The 17,797-nt window shown below is 41.4% G+C and overlaps 2 protein-coding genes across 5 annotated transcripts in view; both read right to left on the reverse strand.

The window, feature by feature from the left end:
- Nucleotides 1-252: 252 nt before the first annotated feature.
- ltc4s (leukotriene C4 synthase) lies at nucleotides 253-12,873 on the reverse strand. The gene is made up of 5 exons (XM_029659962.2): nucleotides 12,774-12,873; nucleotides 12,390-12,489; nucleotides 6,279-6,349; nucleotides 3,449-3,530; nucleotides 253-2,969 (listed from the first exon to the last, which is right to left on the reverse strand). The coding sequence occupies exons 1-5, from the start codon at nucleotides 12,829-12,831 to the stop codon at nucleotides 2,807-2,809; spliced, it is 474 nt and encodes a 157-aa protein (XP_029515822.1). The 5' UTR covers nucleotides 12,832-12,873; the 3' UTR covers nucleotides 253-2,806.
- Nucleotides 12,874-14,998: 2,125 nt separating this feature from the next.
- Nucleotides 14,999-17,797, reverse strand: part of maml1 (mastermind-like transcriptional coactivator 1) — a 29,711-nt gene continuing 26,912 nt past the window's right edge. For all 4 annotated transcript variants that reach the window (XM_029659966.2, XM_029659965.2, XM_029659967.2 and 1 more), the window contains one exon: nucleotides 14,999-17,357. In XM_029659966.2, the coding sequence (XP_029515826.2) occupies nucleotides 16,300-17,357 (1,058 nt within the window). In that variant the 3' untranslated portion in view covers nucleotides 14,999-16,299. The remainder of the gene's footprint in view (nucleotides 17,358-17,797) is intronic.

Raw genomic sequence — 17,797 nt, forward strand, 5'->3', positions numbered from 1 at the left:
GCAGAAGCTGTGCTGTATCCCCTCATCTTAAATTGAACCCCCCCATCTCCAATTAAGTCTTTAAAAGGTACCATATGCTGTTCTCTCTGTGGTTATCGTCTTTTCCTAAAACTAAATCAGATTTTCCCCAAATGACAAACTGGTAAAGCTGAAGGATTTGAGGAGCCCAAACACATTTGTGTTCCATATGTGCATAGGTCTCAAATTATTTCAAATTTCTACCCAACTTCAATACAAATAGAATAACTAATGTTTAACATTCAAAGTTAGCTGCTTTATTTATGAAGACACAATTTCAATACAAAGTAAATGAGTGCAAATGAACATCTCACCAAAGATTACATTCAAATAAAAATGTACAGATGCGCAGATATCAATTATCAACAGTAATCCAAATGTTTTTTTCTTGAGGTTTAACACTTTAAGATCCAGCACAGATCACTGGGCCATACAACATAAACTAAGTCACCAATGGAAAACAGGGGATTCCAAAAACCATTTCACACAATATACTTGTGTTGTCATTAAAGGCCCAGTGCAATCAAAAATCTGTTTTCCTTGTGTTTTATATCATATTGTTCAAAAGCTGATTAAACTTGTGAAAAAATGAATCAGTGTTATTTCCTGATTGTATTTTCAACAAGCAACTATCTACACAGGACCTTCTAATCAGCCTGTTTGAATGGGCTTTAGCTTGACATCACCAGGCAAATAGTTGGTTAATAGACCAAAAACAGCGTTCCTAACCTCACTGCTAATAACAGCTACATTAAATTCTCCTCCCCACTAAGACCAATCCAAGTTACTCGTAGCAAAATTCTTGCTAGAAAAATACAGTTTAGCTAAAAAGCTATTTTGGTCAATTTTAATGAAAAACTATTACTGTAAGGTACTCATGTGTTACGCAGATATTTTTGATATTGATATAGAAACAGCTGCATTGGGCCTTCCAGCTCTCAAAGGCACTTGCCCATTGGCCAAAAACAGGTCATGTTTACCTTACCCAAAATAAAATGGTCAGTTAACATGCACAGAATTTGGCCCATTTAATAGTTAAAATGTATAGTATATTTCTTTAGGTGAGATGGCATTTTAGGTCCAGATAATGACATCAGAATTGAATTATTCTGACCAATGACCAGTCATCCTTTATTTGCATGTGTATCCTCCTACTTTGAATGGGTACGCGGGGTAGGATAGAGAAAGTCTAGACCAGGGATGGGCAACTTCGATGGGGGTGAGGGCCACAAAAAATCTGAACTCATCGTGGAAGGCCGCAGTGGCTCGTGGGTCTGCATACCCAGACATGCAGTCAGAGCAGACCCTAGCCTTTGAGGCCCTAAGCAAAATTTGCAGTTTTAAAGCAAGTTTGCTGAAAATCTACATATTTTGCGATGGAGTGGAGAGAAGATTTAGCCGTTTTATAAATAATTTCATGCAATTCTACTCATTTTGCCATGGGGCAGAGAAAAATGTGCAGTTTTACAGCTAACTTACTGCAATTCTACACATTTTGTAATTGAGTGGAGAGAAATGTTTGGTAATTCAACCATGATTACTGCAAGTTTAGATCGCAACAATCTTTTCTTTGGTCTTTGGAAATTGGTCCGCGGGCCTACAAAGGGAGGGCTGGGGCACCAGTTGCCCATCCCTGGTCTAGATGATTCTAGCCACCAATCAGGGCTGAGTATGTAAATATCTTTACATTTTTATCAACACACTCACAATATCAGACTGAACATTTCAATGGCAAAAGGAGGCCCTGGGAAGTAAATTATAAATATATTGAGTTATTTTCAATAGATAAACAGATTTAGACATACAATGATTTCAAAATAAAATAAGCATGGGGCTTTAACATTGTTTGGATGCATCAGCACACATACAACAGTCTAACCACTTTTCTTCAGTTAAAAAAATTGCATGCTAATTTTACAAGGACATGTGGATAATTTATATACTTTTAACCTTCTACAGTAGCCTAATGGTAGACAAGTGAAGTAAGATTACATTTTATTATTTGGCAATAATGATTGCAAGGGAGTTGCTTTTTCCACAAGCATTTTTCTTATGGCAAATTAATGACACTAAACACACCGGCTAGCTAGCACACTAGTCAGACAGCACACTGGACAACTAAATAAAATGCCTAGGCCTATATTCTGTCTAAATTGAAAAACACTTAGGCCTACTGGAGTTGCAAGGTGGTTTGCTAAATGAAGGACTACAAGCGCAATTTGAGCTGCGACTCACGCTACCCAAACAGGTGCTCCTTTCAAATCAATATTACTGTTCGCTTAATAGTATGAGTAATCCGCTTAATAGTATGAGATGAGACATACAGTTAAGAACATTAGAAAGCTTAAATGTTTCCCTTCTTAACCATTAGATAACACCTGCCAAATGTGGGTTTCTTTTGGCTGTGTTTGATATGAGCTATCACTTGGAATGCAGGTTTTTGGAAAAGATGAAACTAACTTTACTAATTAATGGATAGGCCTACCCGGTTTGTTTTCATCAAAAAAATGTTTTTGTTCCATATTTCAGTCTGAAACATGCCTTGGTTTAGGGGGACTGTAACCTCAATCTAAATGGCACACAAGCAGTTCGTAAAATAGCCTACGATAGGCCTAGACCGGACACTTCTATTATTTCAAACCTGCAGCTCAAGGTTGGAACACATCTTTCCCTACTTCAATCAACCATTCCATTTTGTTGTCTTGATTTGGCAATGAAGGTAGCTTGTCTACAGTTGTTAGTGCATCCCATCATCTCTCCTTTAAGCTCTTCTCCTCCTACTCATCCCTTATAGTCCCCCACCCTCTTCCTCAGTCAGGTCGAGGACAGAGTTGGCGAGCTGCTTCAGGTCCAGATCCAGGTAGAACCGACACATAGAACCCAGAATCCCCAGGACGGAGAACCCGATCAGAACCCACAGAACCTTGGCACTGAAATACAGAGGGGCTAGTCTGGGAAGAGCAAGAAAGAGAAAATAAAATTCTCAGCAATGCATTGCATAATAAAGAAACAATGACTATTGATATTGTTGGTTTGGAGTATATTGACTAAACACAACCAAATTAATTTGTACAGAATACAAGATTCAACTTTTCTAAAAAATAAATCCTATGGGACAGATAGGGGAAAGTGACAGTTGAGAAAATGTTCAAGCCTCCAGATAATAGAAAACAGACCACCCCATTTTGACAACTCTGCAAAAAGAAGGCTCTGGTATCCACATGTAGAAGGCACCTGCTGCAATTTATTATGAGGGAACAATGATTCTGACCCTATACTTCAAAATGAAATCACTCCTTACTCTCTTGAGAATCAATGATCTAATACTCCAGACATGTAATGCCAAGGAACATAACGATGATCTGCAATGCCAAGAAATGAGGCATAATTATAGGAACAGGCCCCGAGGGACAAACCGATAGGTCATTACCGTCCATGTGCCGATTTAGCATAGCCCCTGAAGTACTGGTAGCGCCCGTACAGGTATAGGAGTCCACATAGTGCTGACAGACCTAGGTGATGAAGAGAAAAATATCATAATTTAGCAATTAAAAGGGAAATCTGGGAATTAAACAACAAAGCGGTCACTCCGCCACTTCTTTCAGTAAACAGCTGAGGGATGGGGGCAGGAGAAACCACTCTCAAATTCATATATGGAGCTATGGATGCAAGGACTGACCATCCATGATATCAAAAGAACAGTTTTAATCATATTTTGTGGCTTTACAGTGTTTGTTAACAATTACATACTTCAAACAATGGAGTAAAACAAGCTTATATTATTGGGTTGTGATGGAGTGAGACAGTTGAACAAAGCTCATGAGACATTTGTAAGTTACACTCTTCAAGAATCAACGGCTATGTATCGGATATATTTGCATTCCAAGTCAATAGACTGTGCCTGTCAGAGATTGGCAGTATTTCTGTTACATGTATTTGAAATACATATTTAATGGATTTTGAAATATGTCATTTTTGTTAATGGCCTGAACTAGAATCCAATGTATTTCGTAACAAGATTAGTATATTTTCAAAATAGTTTTCTATAACCATTTTTTACAGCGGCTCACAATTGTGGCGTCCTGGCATCGGTATCAGAAGTCTAATTGCACTATGGTGTGATAAGGGTGTCTGCTAAATGACCAAAACGTAAATGTTAAAATGAACACCTGCAAAGCATGTTTAGTATTACTCTCATTAGCTCCACCCCCAAAACAAAGGCCAATAATAAATACCCAGTGTGCTTTGCAATTGTTCATTTTTACATGTACAGTTTGTTCATTTAGCAGACACTCTTATCCAGAGCGACTTAGTCAGCTAAGGTTGATAAACAACCAAATATCAGTTATTTATAGCAAGTAATTTCCCCCCCGCCCCATTACTGAGAATTTTGTTGCAGTGAAGACATGTTAGAAAATGCTCGAATATACAAAATACCTGTATTTCATCTAGATCCAATACAAAATTATTTAGCTTTTTATTTTTGATACATTGGTATCATTAGAGTATTAGAATATCTTGTAAAAACATATATTTATATACACTGCTCAAAAAAATAAAGGGAACACTTAAACACAATGTAACTCCAAGTCAATCACATTTGTGAAATCAAACTGTCCACTTAGGAAGCAACACGTATTGACAATAAATTGCACATGCTGTTGTGCAAATGGAATAGACAACAGGTGGAAATTATAGGCAATTAGCAAGACACCCCCAATAAAGGAGTGGTTCTGCAGGTGGTGACCACAGACCACTTCCCAGTTCCTATGCTTCCTTGCTGATATATGTCACTTTTGAATGCTGGCGGTGCTTTCACTCTAGTGGTAGCATGAGACGGAATCTACAACCCACACAAGTGGCTCAGGTAGTGCAGCTCATCCAGGATGGAAGATCAATGCGAACTGTGGCAAGAAGGTTTGCTGTGTCTGTCAGCGTAGTGTCCAGAGCATGGAGGCGCTACCAGGAGACAGGCCAGTACATCAGGAGACGTGGAGGAGGCCGTAGGAGGGTAACAACCCAGCAGCAGGACCGCTACCTCCGCCTTTGTGCAAGGAGGAGCACTGCCAGAGCCCTGCAAAATGACCTCCAGCAGGCCACAAATGTGCATGTGTCTGCTCAAACGGTCAGAAACAGACTCCATGAGGGTGGTATGAGGGCCCGACGTCCACAGGTGGGGGTTGTGCTTACAGCCCAACACCGTGCAGGACGTTTGGCATTTGCCAGAGAACACCAAGATTGGCAAATTCGCCACTGGCGCCCTGTGCTCTTCACAGATGAAGGCAGGTTCACACTGAGGACGTGACAGTCTGGAGACGCCATGGAGAACGTTCTGCTGCCTGCAACATCCTCCAGCATGACCGGTTTGGCGGTGGGTCAGTCATGGTGTGGGGTGGCATTTCTTTGGGGGGCCGCACAGCCCTCTATGTGCTCCCCAGAGGTAGCCTGACTGCCATTAGGTACCGAGATGACATCCTCAGACCCCTTGTGAGACCATATGCTGGTGCGGTTGGCCCTGGGTTCCTCCTAATGCAAGACAATGCTAGACCTCATGTGGCTAGAGTATCAGCAATTCCTGCAAGAGGAAGGCATTGATGCTATGGACTGGCCCGCCCGTTCCCCAGACCTGAATCCAATTGAGCACATCTGGGACATCATGTCTCGCTCCATCCACCAACACCACGTTGCACCACAGACTGTCCAGGAGTTGGTGGATGCTCTAGTCCAGGTCTGGGAGGAGATCCCTCAGGAGACCATCCGCCGCCTCATCAGGAGCATGCCCAGGCATTGTAGGGAGGTCATACAGGCACATGGATGCCACACACACTACTGAGCCTCATTTTGACTTGTTTTAAGGATATTACATCAAAGTTGGATCAGCCTGTAGTGTGGTTTTCCACTTTAATTTTGTGTGACACCAAATCCAGACCTCCATGGGTTGATAATTTGATTTCCATTGATAATTTGTGTGATTTTGTTGTCAGCACATTCAACTATGTAAAGAAAAAAGTATTTAATAAGAATATTTTCATTCAGATCTAGGATGTGTTATTTTAGTGTTCCCTTTATTTTTTTTGAGCAGTGTATCTTTTGCCCATCTCTGCCTGTCGTCAAACATAAAATCTTCTTTCATTTCCTCAATGGGAGTCAACTTGACTCAAAGAGGAAGTCACTATAAAAACATTCAGTGAAATTGTCAGAAAAGGCATGGGGCTCTGTGGGTGCACTGAAGCAGCAGAGAATTTATTTTGGGTGCCTACCTTGGCTGAAGAAGAGTCCAGACACCCATAGGATGACGATGAAGATCGGGAAATATTCAGAGCAGTTGGCTCTAAAGAAACAAAACACAAAAATCCATCCAAGAATCATTGAAAAATACATAGCAAGCACATATGGGCAATTCTACAAATGCGGCAGCTTTTAGGCAAACATTAAATCCATTTTTCTTGACCGAGGTGGCAAATGCGGTTGCTTTTGGGCATGCCATTTCTGATTATAACATTTTTCTTGACCAAATTATCTTGCAATGTATTTGGGTAAATATTCCTGGGTCAAACAGACAGTTGCAAGTCAAATTCAAGGACTTTCAAGTACTAATATTTATTTTCAAGGACCATCAAGTTGTAATAGCTCCTCTCATGCAATAGTTTCTAGTCGCCACCAGATGGCATTATATCGCCACAACCTCATGATTATTATTTTTACTATTCATCACCTTACAAGTTCTACTCAACAATGCGTGTTTCACTACTTGTTTACTACATACATGATGGTAAGTCAGGATTGATGTTGACTGATTTCCTTATATGATCTGTAAACAATAAAATCTTTGAAATTGTTGCATGTTGCGTTTATATTTTTTTCAGTGTACATGAAATTGTCTTTATTTCAGACGACATTTTAGGTCCCACAGGCTGTCCCAACATGTCATGAAAGTGAATTACCGACAGCGTAAAGGGCCCTCTAAAATTATGCATTCTATACCCATTTGAAGAGAAACAAGTTCATGTGTTTGATCAAATATTCTCTCAGGGAACCCTATTTAAATTTTAGGGGACCCATTCTGTTAAAAGTCCCCAAAGCGCACACTTTCATTGGTCACTCATCTTCAGTTCGCTGCAGCTAGCGACTGGAACAAACACTCAAAACAGTTTGATCTCAATCTCTTCATTCCGACTCAACCATGGGCACTGACAATTGTGGCGGCTTCGCGTTATGTATTGTCTCTACCTTCTTGCCCTTTGCTGTTGTCGGTGCCAAATAATGTCTTAGGTCTCCATGTAGTGTTGTTTCTTAGTGTTTTGTCCTGTATTTTTAATCTCAGCCCCTGTCCCCGCAAGAGGCCTTTTGGTAGGCCGTCATTGTAAATACAAATGTGTTCTTAACCTGTTAACTGACTTGCCAAGTTAAATAAAACCACTGTACAACTAACCTCTCCCTGCTTGCTTCAATGCTTCCTCTGTCTCATTTTCCTCCATTGCAGCCCGACTCACCACTGTCTCACTACTCGCTTAGAAAGAAAATGTGTTTTTTTACGACAATTTATAGCCCATCTTTTGATTATAGCTAGCTGACTTAATTTCAGTCAACTGCTCCTGCTGAGGCCAGGCACCGTTCAACGTTAGCTTCCAACTGCATCCTTCTAACCAGCTAGTCATAGCCAGGTAACGTTAGCTAGCGAGGTAACAACCAGAGTTCTTGAGCTACCTAACTAGGTAGACTGACTAGAGTGTCGTACACATTTTCCGAGAGTCAATGCTTTTATTTGGGGGAAGTATGTTGACACGGCATGAGTCGAGGGAGGTTAAAACCATTCCCACTGTCAGCGGCGTCTCACTGCTACTTTCCCACACTGGTCTGGAATAAGGTAGTTATTTTTAACATCCGTTTATGTCGTGGGTGGAATTTCCCGTTGGGCAGAGTAGTGAATGAATGCGACGCTAACAAGGAAAATCCGGGGAGCAGGCTTACTTAAAAAAAAAAAAAATGTAACCTTTATTTAGGCAGGTCAGTTAAACACATTCTTATTTACAATGACGGCCTACATAACGAGCATAGATGGCTCCACTCGTTTGCAGAGCTAGCTATAGTGTTTGTCAGATCAAGAAGGCTTCTGAGCGTTGATCAAAGCTGGGAACGCAATAATAAGTGGGTAAAATGATAATTAATTACATTTTTAAAAAAGTGTGTAAACGGCATTTACCCTCTATTACATCACTGGCTGAGTGGCAAATACCATGGTCATGGGTGCACCTCAGCCACGCTCAAAGTCCTAAACGATATAACCGCCATCGATAAGAGACAATACTGTGCAGCTTATTCATTGACCTGGCCAAGGCTTTCGAGACTGTCAATAGCCACATTCTTATCAGCAGACTCAACAGCCATTGTTTCTCAAATGACTGACTCGCCTGGTTCACCAACTACTTCTCAGACAGAGTTCAGTATGTCAAATCGGAGGGTCTGTTGTCTGGACCTCTGGCAGTCTCTATGGGGTGCCACAGGGTTCAATTCTCAGACATACTATTTTCTCTGTACACATCAACAATTTCGCTCTAGTTGCTAGTGATTCTCTGATCCACATCTACGCAGACGACACCATTCTGTATACTTCCGGCCTTTCTTTGGACACTGTTAATAACTAACCTCCAGACGAGCTTCAATGCCATACAACTCTCTTTCCGTGGCCTCCAACTGCTCTTAAATGCAAGTAAAACTAAATGCATGCTTTTCAACCAATCGCTGCCCGCACCTGTTCGCATCACTACTCTGGACGGTTCTGATTTAGAATATGTGGACAACTACAAATACCTAGGTGTCTGGTTAGACTGTAAACTCTCCTTCCAGACTCACATTAAACATCACCAATCCAAAATTAAATCTAGAATCGGCTTCCTATTTCGCAACAAAGCATCCTTCACTGATGCTGCCAAACACACCCTTGTAAAAATGACTATCCTGCCAATCCTCGACTTTGGCGATGTCATTTACAAAATAGCCTCCAACACTCTACTCAGCAAATTGGATCACAGTGCCATACGTTTTGTCACCAAAGCCCCATATACTACCCACCACTGCCACCTGTATGCCCTCGTTGGCTGGCCCTCGCTTAATATTCGTCACCAAACCCACTGGCTCCAGGTCATCTGTAAGTCTTTGCTAGGTAAAGCCCCGTCTTATCTCAGTTCACTGGTCACCATAGCAGCACCCACCCGTAGCACATGCTCCAGCAGGTATATTTCACTGGTCACCCCCAAAGCCAATTCCTCTTTGAACACCTTTCCTTTCAGTTATCTGCTGAACGAACTGCAAAAATCACAGAAGCTGGAGACTCATATATCCCTCACTAACTTTAAGCACCAGCTGTCAGAGCAGCTCACAGATCACTGCACATAGCCCATCGATAAATAGCCCATCCCCAAACTGTTATTTATTTCAGAAATGTTTGCTCCTTTGCACCCCAGTATCTCTACTTGCACATTCATCTTCTGCACATCTATCACTCCAGTGTTTAATTGCTCAATTGTAATTATTTCGCCACTATGGCCTATTTATTGCCTTACCTCCCTCATTTTACCTAATTTGCACACACTGTATATAGACATTTTTTTCTATTGCGTTATTGAGTGTGTTTGATTATTCCATGTGTAACTGTTGTTTGTGTCGCACTGCTTTGCTTTATCTTGGCGAGGTCGCAGTTGTAAATGAGAACTTGTTCTCAACTAGCCTACCTGGTTAAATAAAGATGAAATAAAATAAATAAAAAAGTAAAAATAAATATTCTGCCAGGCAGACTTAAATCTATATTTTACAAAAATATAAACGCAACCAGAACAATTAACTGTTTGACAGAGTAATGGTTCATAATGAAATCAGTCAATTGAAATAAATGTATTAGGCCCGATCTATGGATTTCACATGACTTGGTAGTGCCTGGGAGGGCATAGGCCCACCCATTTGGGAGCCCAGCCAATCAGAATGGGTTATTCCCCACAAAATGGCTTTATGCCTCCCGGGTGGCGCAGTGTTCTAAGGCACTACATCGCAGTGCTAGCTGTGCTACCAGAGACTCTGTGCTACCAGAGCTCTGTCGCAGCTGGCCGCGACCGGGAGGTCCATGGGGCGACACACAATTAGCCTAGCGTCGTCTGGGTTAGGGAGGGTTTATGGTAGAGTAATTATGATTAAATCCTCTGGAAACAGCTCTAGTGGACATTCCTGCAGTCAGCATGACAGTTGCACATTCCTTCAAAGCGTGAGACATCTGTGGCATTGTGTGGACTTTTACTGTCCCCAGCACAAGTTAATTACAATTAAGCAATTAAACACTGGAGTGATAGATGTGCAGAAGATGAATGTGCATGTAGATACTGGGGTGCAAAGGAGCAAACATTTTTAAATAAATGATCATGCTGTTTAATCAGTTTCTTGATATGCCACACCTGTCAGGTGGATGGATTATCTTGGCAAAGGAGAAATGCTCACTAACAGGGATGAAAAACAAATTTCAAGTACCAACTTCAGAAAATGTCAGATTTTCAAGGTATTCCAGTACTTGAATTTCAGAGTGCAAAATTCAAGTACTTTAAAAACCTCAAAACACCTTTGACTAAATATGTGTGTAGTTTTAGTCAAGAATTAGAACAAGGACTTTCTGTTCCTTGTTAGAAACAAAATGGAGCTATCGTCAGAATGGCTGGAATACTGTGTTCCTTACAGGACATTCTGTCCCCACTCAGGGAGGGAGAGACCTTGGGCTTGTAGTAGATTGTTTAACAGGTGGCATACAGTGTGAGAAGACTTGTGAACTATGTTGCCATTGTGTCTGAGGGACATTTCTGATGAAATGTGAGGTATATAGACCAATGTACCGGAAATGATAAGAGCTCTCGAGAATAAACGTCACTGACTATTTTTGACTGGTCTGTTTCATTTCCCCCAGAACCTTACAAACTCTGGGGACAGACTGAGTATTTTAATTGAAGTTCAGTTCATGAACCCTGAGAACTTAATTCTGCTAACCGTTTTTAATATTCAAGCACTCTTTTTGGTTGGTTCAATTCCAATGACCATAAGGGGTTGTTATTGGCCCCACTTGCAGACATGGGGAGATCGCGAACATCAGGTCTCACCAGTATGAAAATGTAATGCAAGGGGTAGGAGTGTGGTATATGGCACGTCGCAACGCGGCGTGCCTGGACACAGCCCTTAGCCGTGGTATATTGGTCATATACCACAAACCTCCCTGAGATGCCTTATTGCTATTATAAACTGGTTACCAATGTAATTAGAGAAGTAAAAATGTATGTTCTCTCATAACTGTGGTATATGGTCTGATATACCATGGCTGTCAGCCAATCAGCATTCAAGGCCTCTGACCATCCAGTTTATAAACATGAGATAATCTATGAGCAGAATTACTATTTTTACCTCAATTAGCCACAAAATCCCTCATTTGAAAGACTGTTTTTCTAACCCTTTTCCCCCTACATGGGCCAGCCCCCAAGCAATTAGAGTTCTGAGCTTCGGGCCCTCTCCATTTGAGTGACAGCTAGTAAGGTTGCACACACAGCAGAGCGAGAGGCGGGGCAATGACATGGTACACATGTATGATGTAGTACACCATTTTCGGGTACCACTTTTGGCTCATGAGCACTACTTTCATAACTACTGGCTATAAAAGTACACAAGTACCTGAGAATATTTTTTTAAAGAAAATTAATGTATACAAATTATGAATGTGCTATGTTTGAGCAACAGTATCGACTTATTGATGAATACTAATAAATATTTTCCGTTTTTGGAAAAAAATTGCAAGGGGTAAGTCACGTTCTGAAAAATGTATTCTATTTGAATAATTTTACAATGTGTACACGTTTCCTGTACATTCCTGATTTATACATGTGGGTATATGTACCTGTTAGGAGCTGAGGTGCTTTCTGGGATGTGGTATATGATTGCTGTATATAAATAAGTGTTAGCTAGCATGCACCGATGTAATAGTCACATAAACTCACTGCTAACACGGTTGTTATCATGCCACAGATTTGACCACCGACAGCCATCAACATCATTAAGCCCTGCACAACTAACGTGCTGTTTCCTATTTAATCACAGATAATAAATAACGCTCAACTGGGACAACTGGCTGGGGTGATTTCTTTGAAAAAATAAACAACTCAAGGAGAGCACGATTAACATCGGTTACATCTGCATGTCACCCGCTAAGTACTGGGGGATATTTATCAAGTGTCATCAATTTCTGAGTGCAGGTGAAGGACAACTAAATACTAAAATTATATTTGGGGAAATGAAGTAAAGAAATCGGTATTAATTGCAGACATTTGTCATTTCAGATCTAGCAGACGTACTGAGCTCTGAAGACTCTCTCAAACTCTGGAGGCCCTGAGGTGCTGGGTGGGGAGACAGAGTACTTGCGTCTGGCGTAAATCACCTGTAGAGAGAAGTAAGCTACAACAAAACACACATCACAAAATCCATGCTATAAAAATCTGAAAAATAGTTTCCCCACACACTTCTTGACAAGGAAATTGTACCAACACTCAAAGAATCAGATCTTTTGATAAGATATGCATTTTCTGCCACAGGTTAACATTTACAATGTTACATACATTGTAATACAAGTTCACTTAATTACTAGAACTATGATAATGTATATCATAATGTATATCAATGTATATAATGTATATCAAAAGCACGGCACTTTTTATAGAAAGAAAATATGATCAACTTACCTTGCTCTAACACGCCCAACACCGTTACTCCTGCAATGAGCACTACCTGATCCAGCATGTCTTCGAGCTAAAAGTGACTCTCCTTTCAACCTGGTGTTCAGATGCAAACTGTTTCTCTGACTGAGTAGACCATTAGGTGTCAACTCAGGGGAGAGGCGGCAACTTCCTGATTTGAGTTGCCTTTATCATTAGGGTAATTTATTATCTATTGGGATGCTTCTGTTGGTAACCAGGGGTGATATGTTTTTTTTTATCTTGCAAAACTTTTATTCTGGATCAGAATGATCTTGATTCTGTAATCCTCTTTTAAGCTATCCAGGATCATATCGATGTGGCTGTTAAGACTTTTTCAGAAAATAAATAGTCTCATTCTGATCCAGATACCACAATATCAAGATCACATAATACAGCTTTTCAGAGCTTTGAACAGGATTACGCCTTGCCCTCAACCGGACAGGTTATGGTACTACTTCTACACTGTCATAGGGAAAGATAGTGTAAACTACACAAATAAAGGTAATTCAATTTTTTTTTAAAGTGCCTGTATATCACTTAAAAAGTACACACATTTGAAACTTCTCAAATGTAGCCTAGCAACTGACCACATACTTATACTGCGGTCAATTTAACATAATGAACATTTAGTTATCAGATGTAAGAAAGTAATTATATATTTTTAACTTCACTTTAGTCAGACATTTCTTGGTTGTTGTGCCTTTCGCCTTTCTAAGTACACCCTGAATCCACCCTTCAAGTGGGATCAAGATCATCCTGAATTTCAGCTTCAAAACTATCCTAATCAGTACCTTAAATTTTGAAAAATGCAAAAACATAATTTAATCCTGATTGAAAGTGTCAGATTAGACTACCAAATATGAATTCCTATTCAGGGGATCAGCATCTCATTTTTACATTTTGAAAACCCCAATTCTAACAATTAATCCTAACCCATTGCCAAATCCAAATCCGTTAACTTTTGAAAAATTGGACGCACATGGTAGCCAATGATTGAATTGCATGTTGTGCAAGTGCAATGGTCCAGGAGCAGGCTGTTTCATGAGTCCACGTACAGTGCATTCGGGAAAGTATTCAGACCCTTTGACTTGTTCCACTTTGTTACCGCCTTATTCTAAAATTGATAAATTAAAAATCCTCAATCTACACACAATACCCCATAATAAACAAAGCGAAATTAGGTTTTTGCAAATGTATTAAAGTAAAAATAGAAATACCTTATTTACATAAGTATTCAGACCCTTTGCTATGAGACTCGAAATTGAGCTCAGATGCATCCTGTTTACATTGATCATCCTTGAGATGTTTCTACAACTTGATCAAGTCCACATGTCGTAAACTAAATTGATTGGACGTGATTTGTAAAGGCACACCTGTCCATAAAAGGCCCCACAGTTGACAGTGCATGTCAGAGCAAAAACCAAGTCATGAGGTCGAAGGAATTGTCCGTAGAGCCCAGAGACAGGATTGTGTTGAGGCACAATGAAGGATACCGAAAAAATGCCTGCAGCATTGAAGGTCCCCAAGATCACAGTGCCCTCCATCATTATTCAATGGAATGAGTTTGGAACCACCAACTCTTTCTAGAGCTGGCCGCCCGGACAAACTGAGCAATCGGGGGAGAAGGGCCTTGGTCTGGGAGGTGACCAAGAACCCTATTTTTACTTTGTCTTTATGGGGTATTGAGTGTAGATTGAGGGGGGAAAAAACAATTTAATCCATTTTCGAATAAGGCTCTAATGTAGCAAAATGTGGAAAAAGTCAAGGGGTCCAAATACACTGCATGTCTAGCTATGATATCAGCATAGATCCTATGCCATATCAGGGATGAGTAGCCCTCAGGGGCCTGATTAGTGTCAGTCACACATTTGCCCAGCCCTAGCCATTACATCTGGTTAAACACCTTGATCTTTTGATACTTGGGAGTCAGGTGTGTGTCAACTAGGGCAAAAGTGTGTCGACTCGTCCGCCAGGCCCCCGAAGAGTGGAGCTCCCCTTTCCTATGCTACTTGATGCAAAAATAATTACAAGGACAAGAAAACAGATGGAAGAAAGTAATCAACCATCACATCATGATTAACTGTAATGTGATAACAATGTGATTCCAATGTTGGACAGGATTTTACTTACGTTGGCACCTAATATTAATACTGTAATGCTAGCTAGTTAGAATTCAAGCATGCACAAAAATAGAAAGACAAAACGCAGAGTCCGTTTCTAAAGAACTATATTCACATAATACTCTTTGTTTTACAGAGAACCATATTAAAAGTATAAAATACTTATAAAAATCAGCTGCAATATACATATAAAAATAAGCTATATCTTCGGCAAAAACAATAGGAAATGCATACAAAAAAAATATACAAATTTACAAGTATCCCCTGACACAAACAAGGATGGAATTTAAAAAAAATCAAATATCCCAACTCAAGAGGCTGTATTTGTCATTCAAGGTTATGGCAAAAAATAATGGCTGCAATGTGTCTTAAGGCAATGATTTCCACTAACATAAAATAAAAGCTGCATGACTAAAGACAAATCTGTACATTATCTTCTCTTTTCGCTTGGTTATTGAAATTACAGTGGGCTGGATGTTTAATAAAGACAGTGATTTTAGTGTGTAAACTGGTCAAACATGGTAAGGAACCTAAAGGGAGACCATTTTAGAAACATGATACAAGAATCACTCAAAAGTGTATGTGGGGACAAGGTCCCCATTTGTCACTTTACATTTGAAACCTACCTACATTGGGGGTAATTGCACAACTCTAAAACGGAGAAACAGTCTGGTCTCCAAATAAAAAGACTTCAGACAGTTCAACATATGGGTCCCCACTTAGCAACAAACGGACACTGGCTAACCAAACAAATATGGCCACCACAGTTGAGTTTCTTTAGCTCACCTAGTCATTGGTTTGAGAGTAGAGGAGAAATGGCACAGGTCTATTTATGAGCAGACCGTGAACAAAAACTCTTGTGTATTACCACAAACCTTTTACATAGGGGGGAATGTATTACTAGCTCACCTCTGCTACACCGAGCATATATTTGCATTGAAGGCTGCAACTTCAAACAAAGTAGAAGAGGCTGTGTGTGTGTATATGGAGTATTCGGTTCACCCTTGATTCAGTGGTTTAGTACTGAGCCACAGGTTCAGTAGTAGTAGTAGTAGTAGTAGTAGTAGTAGTAGTAGTAGAGTACTCTATAAGTCTTCGAGTCCTGGGAAAAAATAAAATAAAATACTCCAATAGGAATCACACAGGTTTTGGCCCTGCGCACCATCATTAATTCTCTTAACATTATTTACGCCTTGTGTACTGTATATTCACAGTACACAAAATACTGAGAATTACAGTCTCCTAGCAGTGTCAGAACAGTAACAGAATTCCATTACTAACCCTCGCTGTTCCTGCATTTCATTGGTTTGGAACTAATACACCAACTTTCACTCTCTCAACTCGTCGCCTGAAGTCCCAATTGTCTGAAGTGGCTCTTTGTCCTTTCAGTCTTAATCTACTGACCGGAAAAGGTGAACGATCTCATCCAGATCATCCATCCACTCCTGCGTGCTCTGTCCTTTCAGCAGAGAATCCACCAGGTCACCCTCCCCAGGGAAGCTGGGCAGGCTGCTAGCCCCTGATCCAGTGTTGTAGCCAAACGGCAACTGCTGCTGCTGTTGGTTGGCAGTTCTGTTGATCTGGTAGCCCTGCTGGCTGCACTGGAGCCCCTGGCTGACCGAACGCCCCCCCTGCGGCTGACTGAAGGCCCCCAGGTCCGGTAACACCCCTTGGCCTTGGGAACCCTGCTGTTGCTGAGTCTGTTGCTGATTGGGTAAGACTTGCCCTAAGGGCTGCTCAAGGGAAACTTGGGGGTTGGCTGCAGTCCTTTGCTGGGCCTGCTGCATCATCTGTTGCTGGGCAGGGTTCATGGCGGCCATGGGCCTGCCGTTGGCATTGGCGCCGAAGGGGGTGTTGCCAGCAGGCATCTTGTTGGGCATGCGGGTCTGCTGCTGCATGTGGAAGGCGTTGGAGTTGACAAAGGAATTGGGCGGGAGACCGCCGTTGCTGGAAGGAGTTTGCTGGGCACCCATGGCTTGCTGCATGACCTGGTGCTGCTGCCAGGCTTGGCTCTGGGCACTCTGCATGGTGTTGGGCATGTTGCCACTGGGCATGGAGCCGGGTAGTCTGGCTAACTGCTGCTGCTGTTTCAGCAGGGCGGCTGTGGGTTGGTTTTTGAGGTGCTGCTGCTGGGCTAGCATGTTCTGTCTATAGGGGGCGCCCATGTTGCCTACGGGCTGCCTCTGCATTGAACTTTGCTGGGAGGGGTGCATGTTCATGTTACTGTAGAGTACCTGCTGCTGTAAGGCAGAGTCCATAACGCCCCCGCAAGAGGAGAGGCTCATGTCGGCCTGGCTGGCAGCAGGGAGGGCACCAGGTGTGGGGCCACCACCTCCCTGTTGGCCCATGGTCATGCCCATCATGCCTTGTTGTGTCTGGGGGAACATTCGCTGAGCTACGGGGGCGGGGCCCCCCAGCGAGCCAACGTTGACCATTGGCTGAGAAGAGCCTGCAGGGAGAAGCAAAATAAGCTTTGAGTCACAATAAAACTGAAAAGTTAACCTTTGAATTATAAAAATGTGTAATCCTTATGGAATATGCCATCTTAATCAATACGCTCATTATAGAAGACCAAATCTGTCTCTCAATATTCTTAAAAACGGCTCCGTGTCTCCATCACCATTCTTTCATGAATGCAGATAGCAATCGACAAGGTCAACCACATTATTTTCATGCCATTATAGAATCAAAGAAGGCAAGGAAAGCAACCATTGAGACAGCAGTTCTCTCAAAAGACACGGAACAAATGGGCAAAAGTATTTAGAGACGAGAGAACACGTTAGACCCTATTACTAGTTTGCCATTCAAATGATTCACCGAAAGCAACATTTGCGCTTGAGGTTTATTTGTTTACTGTCAAACAAAGAGTTGTTCTGTGCGAGTCACATC

Source organism: Oncorhynchus nerka, linkage group LG5 (genome assembly GCF_034236695.1).
Source record: "Oncorhynchus nerka isolate Pitt River linkage group LG5, Oner_Uvic_2.0, whole genome shotgun sequence".
NCBI lineage: Eukaryota > Metazoa > Chordata > Actinopteri > Salmoniformes > Salmonidae > Oncorhynchus > Oncorhynchus nerka.